The sequence below is a fragment of the Ascidiella aspersa genome, chromosome 2 (assembly GCF_963924565.1).
Source record: "Ascidiella aspersa chromosome 2, kaAscAspe10.2, whole genome shotgun sequence".
NCBI lineage: Eukaryota > Metazoa > Chordata > Ascidiacea > Phlebobranchia > Ascidiidae > Ascidiella > Ascidiella aspersa.
The window spans coordinates 17,425,873-17,437,307 of record NC_139448.1 but is presented as its reverse complement, the minus strand read 5'-3'; the positions used below and the strand labels follow the sequence as shown (position 1 = coordinate 17,437,307).

General features: G+C 32.0%; 2 protein-coding genes across 3 annotated transcripts; one reads left to right on the top strand and one right to left on the bottom strand.

Annotated features, from left to right (window-relative positions):
* Positions 1-192: 192 nt before the first annotated feature.
* LOC146164095 (E3 ubiquitin-protein ligase RNF170-like) lies at positions 193-2,922 on the top strand. Of its 2 annotated transcripts, none has more exons than XM_083381405.1 (5): positions 193-728; positions 1,024-1,174; positions 1,398-1,494; positions 1,709-1,887; positions 1,961-2,922. In XM_083381405.1, the coding sequence occupies exons 1-5, from the start codon at positions 595-597 to the stop codon at positions 2,222-2,224; spliced, it is 825 nt and encodes a 274-aa protein (XP_083237531.1). In that variant the 5' UTR covers positions 193-594; the 3' UTR covers positions 2,225-2,922. The 2 variants fall into 2 exon arrangements, with proteins under 2 accessions (XP_083237531.1, XP_083237530.1); XM_083381404.1 differs by having other exon boundaries at positions 384-728; positions 1,024-1,162; positions 1,961-2,921.
* A 14-nt stretch (positions 2,923-2,936) lies between these two features.
* On the bottom strand, positions 2,937-4,324 carry LOC146164094 (guanine nucleotide-binding protein G(I)/G(S)/G(O) subunit gamma-7-like). The gene is made up of 2 exons (XM_083381406.1): positions 4,159-4,324; positions 2,937-3,469 (listed from the first exon to the last, which is right to left on the bottom strand). Exons 1-2 carry the CDS (start codon positions 4,231-4,233, stop codon positions 3,350-3,352), a joined length of 195 nt encoding a protein of 64 aa, XP_083237532.1. The 5' UTR covers positions 4,234-4,324; the 3' UTR covers positions 2,937-3,349.
* Between the last annotated feature and the right edge of the window lie 7,111 nt (positions 4,325-11,435).

Here is an 11,435-nt window from a genome sequence, read left to right as displayed (position 1 = left end):
GTACACCGTAAGCAGTCATATATTTTAATCTAGGAAAATTCCATAAATAACAACAACGAACGGTCAATCTACTACTTCTTAAAAGATAATGTAAGTCAGGACACAAAAAAAAGGTTTACTCATGCATAACCATTCAATGAAGCGTATTGTTTTTAAGATTTGCCAAATTTGCATATTTGTTTTTTACCTGATTTAACGCAGATTGTTTTGGCTTAATTGTTCTATCTATAGCGACCTTTAAAACGCTAGAGGTGCTTTTTCATCAACGAATATAACGACACCTAATTTGAGTAACAAGCACCGCAGTTAACAAGGGCGACAAACTACATGCGTGATATGCACAGTACATTGGGCTCACGACGGTAGTGCATGAGATTTGTGCCATGTCGTGCAGTAGTGGGGTTCGTTTCCTTAGTTTTTATATGGATTTCTTGTTTTTTCGTACATGTCATTAGTTATTTGTCGGTAATGTAATAGGTTTGGTTGTTTATTCCTTTATGTATTAACTTTTTAACTTAAGTGTTGTGGTTAAAAAAAATTTGTGCCTGCTGAGTCAATTTGGATATTTTTGATCTGATGTTGCTTTTATATTGAATGGATCCTTTGGATACTAGTACAGTTGGTCAAAGTGCAAGTGGTACTTATCTTGAAGGTGTTGGAGATGAAGTTGTGTTGGCATTTATAACGTTTTTGGTGATCGCATTTGGAACTTCAGTTTTCTTGTACAAGTATGTTTGTTAATTTTTCATTAATTTGCCTTTTTAATTTAAATCAGATATTTTTAAGCAAAACTTTTTGAAAACAGTTTGTGTGCACTAAAAATAAGGCAAGAGCGCATATGTTATCAGTTTTTATGTAATTGCAGAAAGTTTAACTCTACTGCCAAAATTACCATTAGATAAGGCAACAACAGGAAATGATACACAAATAATAATATTCATCTATTTGTTTACTATTTCTTCATCAAAATCTGCAAATTTATCTTTTTGTTTCATTACTCTGCATATTTTTTTTACCATTTAGATGGCTAAATCACACTGATCTGTATCCCATTCACCCAGACAGCCAAGAAAATGTAAATGCAACGAGAAGCCAACTGGGAATAACAGATGACTTTGACAATGATTCAAACAATAACAATGAACCAATTATTAATGACGAGGTTTTATACCAAGTATTTAATAAAGTAGAATGCAAAATATGTACTTAATTAAAGTGAACAAGATAATATATACAAAAGCAACACCTAAATTTATTTTAAACCTTCAAATGTTTTTGTAACTGTTTTAAAATTTTGGCTTAAGTTAAATTTAAACATTTGCCCAAAGTTAATGCAAAACAAATAAAAACTTATGAAATTCCTCCGTATTTTACTATTTATGTTTTTTGTAATGTAGCCAGATCGCCCAAGATTTTACAGCGATAGAAGATGTCCAATATGCTTGTTAGATGCTAGGTTTGCAGTGGAAACAAATTGTGGCCATTTGTTTTGTGGTAAGTTTTAGCACAATTTTAGGTCATTTCACCTCCTATTTTCTCATTTTATAAAATTTATTTTAGCCCATTATTAGATGTTTCAGTTTGTTACTTTACTAATAACCCATAATAAATTTATTTTCGTGGTTATATATGTCCGTAGTCATTATTTAAAATAAACAAAATTTATATATTTTAGGATCTGCTGATTGCTTGCACATACTTTTTTCAGGTCATTGTATTGTCACATACTGGCGCTATGGGAACTGGCTTGGTGCAGTTCAATGTCCAGTTTGTCGCCAACAGGTTAGTTTGTTAATGAAAGACTTCTCTACTGGCAGTGAAGATGCACGGGAAATTGAAAGAAGCATAAACGACTATAACAGAAGATTTTCTGGCCAAACAAGACCAGTCAGTTTGGAATTTTTTATCAAAGTTCATAAAACAATTTGTGAATTTTTAAAGAATATTTATTGTGTAACAGATAATGGATTACATTTGGGATCTTCCAGCCATTCTGCGGCATCTTTGGAGAGAACTGTTCTCTGTTGGAGGTTTGGTGTTTATGTTCAGGGTACGCATCTTCCTTTGCCTAGCAGCAATTGTCATTTACTTGGTGTCCCCATTGGACATAATCCCCGAAGCAATGTTTGGTTTTATTGGTCTGCTAGATGATCTTTTTATTCTCCTTTTGGTGCTGGTTTACATGACCATTATATATCGTCAGATTGTGGCAGAACGTGGTTGAGAGTCTAGTAGAACTTAAGTGCTAAAAGTGCCTGTTTTAGCTGGTGTAGCAAGGACACAGAAGTGCTGTGTTTGAAACAAGCATGTTTTTAAAACTCCCTTTAGCAGAAATGCAAAGGTTCCATTGCCATGTTAAAGGATCATTGTATGTGCAATTAAAGTATTTTCTATAAACCATATAGGCTTTTATTCATCCAAACCCAGTGCCAAGGTTTTACATACAATTTTTTCTAAATATAAACAAGTAAACGGTTTGTGCTGTATCCTGTAAAACTTATTATTTCTTCCATGCTTCACATACATTTATCTTTTAGGTAACAGGCAAATCAAAACAAATTTTAATCCCTATGTTTACTCAACACTAGTTATATGTTCTAGCATTTTACCAAGGACATCATCTATTTCCCCATCTTAGCCATACTTGTGTGTTCATGGCAATTAGTAAATTTACAAATCATACTTTGACCAAACTATATTTCCATATTGGGTTGTAATGAGTAAATATTTTTTATTTAATACTAGTCCTTGAACTACTGACCTCTTAAGACACATGACTTTCAACTGTATGCATATTTTTCACCTTTGTTTTTAATAATAAAAATCTAAGATGTTCTGTAATTCCCGTATTAAACCTATTGGATTTTAAACTTTTTTGCTTTAAATACATCTATATTCATGTTTCAGTTTTTGACCCTGGTTTATCAAACAAAACATCTTACCAACAGGAATATATTTTAGAAGGATTTGCAAAAATCATTCAGCCAATATATCCACGTTTTGTGGTATCAAATAATGAAAAATTGCAGTATTCAGGAAGCAAAAAGAACAATATTTAGTAAAAGATAGGCACAATACAAATACTGAATGTAGAACTCTGAATAGATTTGTGATTTAAATGGCAGTTTTACTTTACCAGTGATGTTTCGAAAAACATTGCAGTGTAAAAATATTTAATAAACATATCCAAACACAAAGAACTGCTCCCCACAAAATTACAATGCCTCAAAATATGACTTGTGTAAATGATATGTAAATTTTTAATGTAAACCAAGCAAAGCTGGCAGCACCAGGTAGCTAGTTGTATACAAGTGTTGTAATAAAGCTTTAAAAATTTTGTTTATGCCTGTCATAAAAACATGCAAGAACTTTTTGGCTTGAAAGGATTGTCTGGTGGTTTTACAAGCAAGAAATCACGACCTTGATTATCCAACACATAATCTCTCAAGTCAGAAGAAGCTTTTGATACCTAAAGTAAAAACAGATGTAAAAACACAGCTTTAAATATGTAGAAAGGTGTCAAAATTTGGCACTGGTCTAGAATCCTACCACTTCTTTACTGCAACAAAACAAGTTTAAATCAGAGAATAAAAAATAATAATACTTGCCGAAACCTAACCCACACCTCCACACAAAGAATGTTAGCAATAGGGTTCCTCTCCGGGAATGTTTCGACAAGGATATCCTGCAAATCTCAGGAATTTTTTTTATAATCTCGATTATTCCACAACATAGCAAAACTTAAAAAAACTAGTTGTTTTTGACTGATATAAAGAAAAAATATTACCAAACTTATTAAAGTCGTTGCCTGAATTGCTTTATTTGTGTTTCCCAGCGGATTAAATTTATTCTACCAACAAAAATGCAACCTACATGCGTTTTTTTTAAATCAAAAAAGAGTGCGGCTTTTAATGCGAGAAGGTCTTGTAAGATTGCAGAAGCAATACAACAGAACATAAATGAGCTTAATTAAATATTTGGAAAATGACGTAATTAGGTATAATTTTTTCGTAGAGATTTCCAGGAATTTTCCTTTTTCAATCCAGTTTCCCGGGAGTGAAAAAGTCCGGGAAAAAGAGGAACCCTAGTTAGCAATACAACCCCTGTACGAAAATGTGGTGGGATTCTTGACCAGCGCCCAAAATTTAAATATCTTACTGATATTCTTTGCATATCGTTGTGATATCGTAGTTCATCCAGAAGTTTCTGGGCGCTCTGCACAGAGTGGTTCATATTACCAATTTGACAACTCCGTTATATTTAGCTGAAGTATATTTACTACCACCAATTACCACTTTTTTTGCTAAAATGTAACACAGAATACAATTTAAATTACACAACAAAATTAAATAACTGGCAATTTGACATTAAAAAAATATTCTTTGTAAATGGTCGTATTTGTCTAATTCTAAATAGAGGATATAGTGCCACCATAGAGTGTTACCTGATTACTCACACGCACTTACAATATAATTTGCCAGAGAAATAACTTTTTAACGCCAACGAAGCTACCGTTATCCTGCGAATCATATCGCCAAATCTACGTTTGATTTACATTCTTGGTTAGCCACACCCGAAATGTGCCAGTAGGTGAGGCATGACGCAGTTTCTACTGCACTATTATATTTTGTAGGACGTTGACTTCGTATCTGCAACGGGATCACGTTCTTATTAAATACCACAAATCGTTGTCATATTTATATTTTTTTTATTTTGAATAAAATATATATAAGTTTTACAAAAAAGAATTGATGTCCTTCCAGAATTTCACTTTGGAATCATTTTTCCAAAAAAACAGAGTTTCTTAAACTAGAGTTTGTTGGCTTTTTTGGAGGTACGTGGACAAGTTTAGAAGCCGTGTAATTTTTGTAACACAGTTAAAAACGTAACGAATTTTTCATATTAAGAATTTAATTGAAACCACAACTGTGGTTTCTTTTCCTAGAATGTATTTAGACTTCACATTTTTCCGACCGATGACAGCAGATTTTTAAGCATTTTTATACAATGTCGTCACTTTATGACGTCAACCCTAAAAACATAATGCTATCCCTGGTCCATGCGAACCAATAACATATCTTAAGAACCGCTGGTCCAATATTATAATAAAAATTTATCAATCGAGCTCAAGCTGTTTCCGTGATTACATATAGTTTCTTCAGTTAATTAACAGCAAAAATTCAGAAAAAAACGTTGTAAAAATTAGGTTGATCCCAAATGTTGTTTTTCATTTAAAATCCTTCTAACAAAAATCCTGGTTTCATTCTCTGATTAATGCGCAACATATATGGGTTGCCGCTGAATAGTCTAATTTTAGTTTATTGATTGCTGAAGAGAATTTCTGGGTGCAAGCAGATAACTCAGCTTATCTGCCCTATTTGTGGCGATAGTTAAAAACGACACTGGAAAACTGTGTTTTTGAAAGAGTTGAAACTCCGTTCAATATATAAACAAATACATACGGTACGTAACTACTTAGCAGTTGGGGATTGTTAGTTGAAAATTGACTATATGAAAGGGCGGTTGGTTGTCAATTTTTTACGTATTTTTAATTTAAAAAATCTCCCAAATGGGAGTTAAAAGAATGTTTCTAGGTTAATTCAATTGTTTTAAATATAATTGGTATAGTTTTTACGTTACGCTCATCCAATCTACTTGTGTTGGAAATTTCACTAGAGTCTAAATTTTTTCTTGTCTTGTTTGTGTACATAAATCAAATTGCGTTGTTAGTAAGTTATAGTTAACTTTTTTATTGTTAGAGTTTCATCACTCTTGCAGAAAAACTATAATTGTTGAACAGTTGTGGTACAGACATAGACAGGAGGTTATAGTAACTATTAACTGAGCCTTATTATGTGATGATTGCTGAATGCTTATGACGTCATCCTAATGAAGTTAAGTAAATTGAATTAGAGCAATTAATATTTTACAAATAAACTAACTACAACGTAAAGTCATTTTGGCGCTGGTGTGAAATCTTACCTTAACTAACAATATTGGGGTTAAGGTGAGATATAGCATTTTGGGTTTGGGTCAAATATTATTATTATATTTATTCTTTTATATTTATGCCTTCTTTTGCCATTTCAACAACTCCTTTCGTTAGTGTTAAAATAAATGTGGTAGTATTCCAGATCTGCACCATCTCGTTTGTTCAAGCTAGCACGACCCAACCATTTTTCTGGATCTTAGGTGTACAAATTGCTAATTCAAGTGTGCACACAAATTGCTTTAAAAAAATCTTGGAAGTGCACCTGTCACAGAATATGGACTGGCAGTGCGCTAAACCAAACCTTATGCTTTGAACAATCAGGTTTTGAGTTATTGGTTTACACAGTTGTCTAATAAATTTTGAAAGCTTCAAATGTCATATGTATTTTGACTTATTTTAGTTATATACCATCATTATGAACATATTTTTAGTAAAACCTGCAAAAGTTTTTTTTATTAAATAACTGTTTTGTTCAGGTTAGCTGATGCTGATGAGCCGGGTTACCTTTCCATCTTAAGATTTGCGAATATTTCAAGTACATTATATTAGTATTGTTCTAGGTTGATTATTAAACATAGTTCAGATAATCAGCATAAGCAAGTTTTTCGTGATGATTAAACATCAGATTTTGCCAATGTCATTTTAATCAAATTTAAAACTAATCGCCTGCTTTGTTTTTTGCAAGTTCTTTTTCTACTAAAATGCTAAGAATAATAAAGCCTGCATAAATTTTTATTTAAAACTGTGTTAGTTGCCAATTTTTAAACCTAAGAATTTTACTAGGAGCATCACATAAGGTGAACATTATAGAACTATGTGGTAAACGATACAATGTCTTCACCAGCAGTGGATCCATCCAGTGAATCAGGCCATGCCCCCAAACTATGTTTTTTTAAACTTTTACTGTGTAAGTTTAAACGATAAATGCTGCTATTTCAAGCAATATGGATTTTCTTTATGTGCCTAATATTTAAAAACTCTTTTACACTGCATTCAGCTGGAAATTATGCATGAATTTGCTGCAAAAAAGTATTCTTTATGATGTCCCCTATGACATAACTTTGTCACGTCATCTCTAAATATTCCATGCCCCCTCCCCAAACAAAAATCCTTGATGCGCCCCTTGTCATCAAAGATAAGTGCCTAGGTTTTGGTCTTTACCGCTGCTGATGGTGATGTTTAGAGTAGGTATGGGTACAAGAATATGATTCAAGTTAAGGTATTTGAATCCAAATATGTTGTTTTCACCAAGTAATTAAACTCGCTATGATTTCGTTCAATATGCATGATTAAAGGCCTTTCGCTGTTTACCGATTTACTATACCCTTCAACAAATTATTATTAAGCGTAAAACATGTTTTATTAGACTATTGGCTATTTAAGTCTAATGAAGGTGCGATTTTTCTATTTGTGTGGCAACTTTGCAAGTTTGACATTCTAATGTAAACTAAGCTAAACTCCGACAAACTATGCCAGTGGTTTACTTAAGGCCAATACAAGGAAAGTATAGCGTAGATGCCAAGTTTTTGCTAAAACTTTACGGAAACGAATAGCTTTGTTTGATTAAAATCTTAAATGGTTACATTTGTTACAATAAAACATAAACACAACAAAATTGTAATAAACAACTAGGAAAGAATAGTATTTGTATATTTTTGTTTTGTTATTTTGTACGGCTATTCACCGCAACCCCTTTCTAAATAACTTTAAATGGCCATTGTGCCTAATTTTAACATTATGTAATTTTTGAATTAAAGTAGGTTTTAATAAATTGTGGGTTCATTATTCTAGTTCAGGTAAGAGTGGTGTATATGTATGTTAAAACCAAAGAAATAAGATGTGCTTGTTTTTACTTACGTCCTTACGTGCCTTACTGACTCCATATTGAACATTTTTCTCAATAGGGGTCATAATCAATAGACCTGACTAGGGATGTTCAAAGTAGAATACCAAGGTATTTTAGAATAATAGGTTTCGAATCTAGAATAACGAATCCACAATAGCGAATCCTAGTATATTTTTATTAATTTATTTAACCTCGATTTTGTTTGGGGAATTGATTTAATCTTTTTCTACCCTACATGGCCCACATTCACAGCAATAAATCGCCCAAACAATTTGCTAACATGTGTACATTATAATAAAAAATGTTTTACATTCTTAACAACTGTCATTTGAAGCAGTTGTGTAAACTGTAATACATGTCTACTGTCCAGGTTGTTGCCAAAACTTATATTTTTGCCAATAGTGAGTACAATGCAACACTGCACACAAAACTCTTTAGCAATTCGTTTTTTAGTGCTTCTTTTTTGACAAATTGATCTGTTATGCAGTCAATTAATGTGCTGCAAAGAATTCAAAGTTATAATTCAAATAACGAATACTTGACAGTTTACGCTGTGCATAACTGCATAACCTCGCTGAATATTGGCCTAAAGTTGACCTTAAGTAACCCTATAGCGCATTTTCTCGATGGCCAGCACGTGTTACTTTTGCAACTTAACGCATTTAGGGAAATTGCGAACTCCGTTCCTGACATTACACGTTAGTCGCTCGCCCAATAACGCTTGATTGACACTCAATTATTAGACGAACGTTATCGCCAGACGCGAAGTAATTGGTCGCCCGAAAAAACGCTGACACTGCACTACCAGGTTACATTTAAAGCAAGCACTATAAATTGGTCGCCGCAGACATGCCAACTTACCGCACGTGTTTGTACAATTAGGCGCAACAATCGGCGGTAAAACATTAAATTATATCGGTTCCAATTACCGGAAATAAACGGCAGAATTGGATTCGAATCCCATCTGGATTCGAATCCAAGGATTTGATATTCTACTTTGAGGATCCCTAGACTTGACAGCTCATTCATACATTGCAAAGGGTCAAGCGAGTCAAGCAAAATAAAATTTAAGCCCAAATGAAAACATTGTTTTGCTTGCTAGATTGCTAGATTTTGCTGAAAATTAATAATTTCATCCCCCCCCCCAAAAAAAAAAATATAATGTTCACCTTATGTGATGCTCCTAGTAAAATTCTTAGGTTTAAAAATTGGCAACTAGTTAGGGTGTCAGTTAGTGTTTGAGTGGGTCAAGTATTATTATTCAGAAATTATTTTTGACTTGTCAAAAAATTTTTTGTCAAAATTTACACCGTAGGTCAAAATCATTTAAAAATGCACATAAATTGTTCCAAAATTAAAAAAAAAACTATTAGCTTTTTAAAGTTGTCGTTCAGTTCAGATTTTATCAAAATAATTTAGTCTGGAATCATATTCAACATCATTTTCACTGTATTATATATTCATTAGAGCAATAAACAGTTTGCAGAATTAAACCACCCAACCACCTAGTTTAACACATTATATTCAGCTTGAACTTTGTTTTTGTTTTTGCATTATATAGTTATTTATTTGTGATTAGGACAATTTTATTAAACAGTATCGCTTGTGATTTGCAATTGATGTTATGTTGTATTTCAAATATGTACACCACATTTTTTGAAAAATAACCAGAGTTTTGTTTTTCCTTTTTTTTTGGCATTTTTATAGTTTTTTGTCTTTTTTAAAAGACAAAAATATTTACTAGGCATTTTCATAAGTTTTGCATAAACCCGAAAAATAATGTTTTGTATTTGACTGATAGTTAGTAAAACATCTAAAATGTGTGGTCTACGACGCCAAGACACTTATGCAGTACTTTAAATCATTGTATTTCTAATAGGTCAAAATTTTGTCAAAAAAAAATATTTTTTTAAAGTTTGTCAAAATTTTAATTTTTTAGGTCAAAATTCATAATTTTTAGGTCAAAAGATAATCACTCTAATTATCATATTTATTTTTTAATAATATTGCCTAACCTACCCAAATCCAAATGCTAACCTGCACCCTAACCCAAATAATTTTCATTGTGGTAGGATTCTAGACCAGCGCCAAGCTCCGCAATCAGATACATAAATAACTAACACCTCTAGTCCCTAACTATACATACATACTGCATCCACAGGAAGAATTTCACCAAAAATATAGTACTGCGCTCTAGGGTGCATATTTTGCCATTGTGTACATTGTTCACCTTAAAATTTTTGTTTTACCTATCAAACTTTGCAGTGCACATATCGCTAGTGCAATAGTGCACATTATGCGTGCAATGTGCATATTGTGCATGGTTTTGAGTCTTGTAGCCCCCCGACAATCCTCCCAGTTCCTTATTTAATTGGTTTAATCTGTTTATGTTTAAAATGAAATATATGTATATAACTTAATATTTCTTGCTTTATTTTAATGAGTTTTCTTGGTGGTTGACCAACATGGTTTTAAAACTGAAGTAAAGTGTGTTTATAAAAACTTGATGTTAAATTGCCATTTAACTGTTTGTCACTCAGTAAAGCATGCAAGTTTCAAGTAAAATAACAGAAAAACTGTTTGTGTTTTCAACTATTTACTTTACTCGATTTGTTTAGTTTTGTTTGCACTGTTTGCAATTGTTAATGATTGCTGTAAATCAAACTAAGTCTACTTAGAAATGCATTTGTTCGGGCCTGGGTATACATTAACTCAAGTTGCAGTTCAGACCAATGGGATCATGTTGCAATTAAATGCTGTATTAGTGAACAAAGATGTTTTTTTGTATATTTTCAATTTCATAATTACGTAATATGGATCAGTTGTTCTAAACCTGGGTGGCGCAACTGCAACAAAATGTATAAATTAAAAAAAATTAGCTGTAAAAGAAGCTAACCGGCACCAGTCAAGCAATTGTGTTAAAACGTTCTGCCAGATTATCAATTATGTTTATAAAAATATTAGGTATAAATGTTGTTTAATTACGCGACAGATGACCCTTCTGTTGTCCAAAAGACTGCTTTTTGCCACAACAACTTTTTACTTATAGTTTTGGAAGTATTGATTCTAAACAACTTACTTTCACTAACAATTATTTCAGGACCTACATTAATTGGAATGCACAGTTTTGGGCCTAATAAAAATTGATTTAAAACAAGATTAACGCCTCTGTTTACAAAGCACAGTAAGGTTATTGAAAAAATGATACTATCGAGATATAAACATTTTAGTCATATTTAATGATCCAATATGATATTTTCAACAAAGAAAAATATCATATTGGGTTCATTAAATATGACTAAAAAAATAGTAAATAAAATTCTTATTTGAAAATAGAAAATAAGTGTTGAAAGGCAATATTTTAAAATATGTACTTATCAACTGTGCATGTTTAAAATCAAGAAATCCAAAAAACATTAGAATTTTCCTTAACATTTGTTATTTTGGTCAAATTAAGAGAAAGGCAAAATGAAGGAAGTAATGTCATCAAAAAAATATTTTTTTCTGTCACAATGTATAATATCTTTGATGGGTAGCAAAGCTCTAAACTGAAATTGATTATCTAAAGGTTGTGTATATTATGCAAATCTAGGCAAT

Coding starts and splice junctions, on each gene's coding strand:
- LOC146164095 (XM_083381405.1), top strand. CDS start 595: ATGGATCCTTTGGATACTAGTACAGTTGGTCAAAGTGCAAGTGGTACT. Junction 729..1,023: donor ACTTCAGTTTTCTTGTACAA/GTATGTTTGTTA, acceptor TTTACCATTTAG/ATGGCTAAATCACACTGATC. Junction 1,495..1,708: donor TTGTGGCCATTTGTTTTGTG/GTAAGTTTTAGC, acceptor TACTTTTTTCAG/GTCATTGTATTGTCACATAC.
- LOC146164094 (XM_083381406.1), bottom strand. CDS start 4,233: ATGAACCACTCTGTGCAGAGCGCCCAGAAACTTCTGGATGAACTACGA. Junction 3,470..4,158: donor ACGATATGCAAAGAATATCA/GTAAGATATTTA, acceptor TTTTTACTTTAG/GTATCAAAAGCTTCTTCTGA.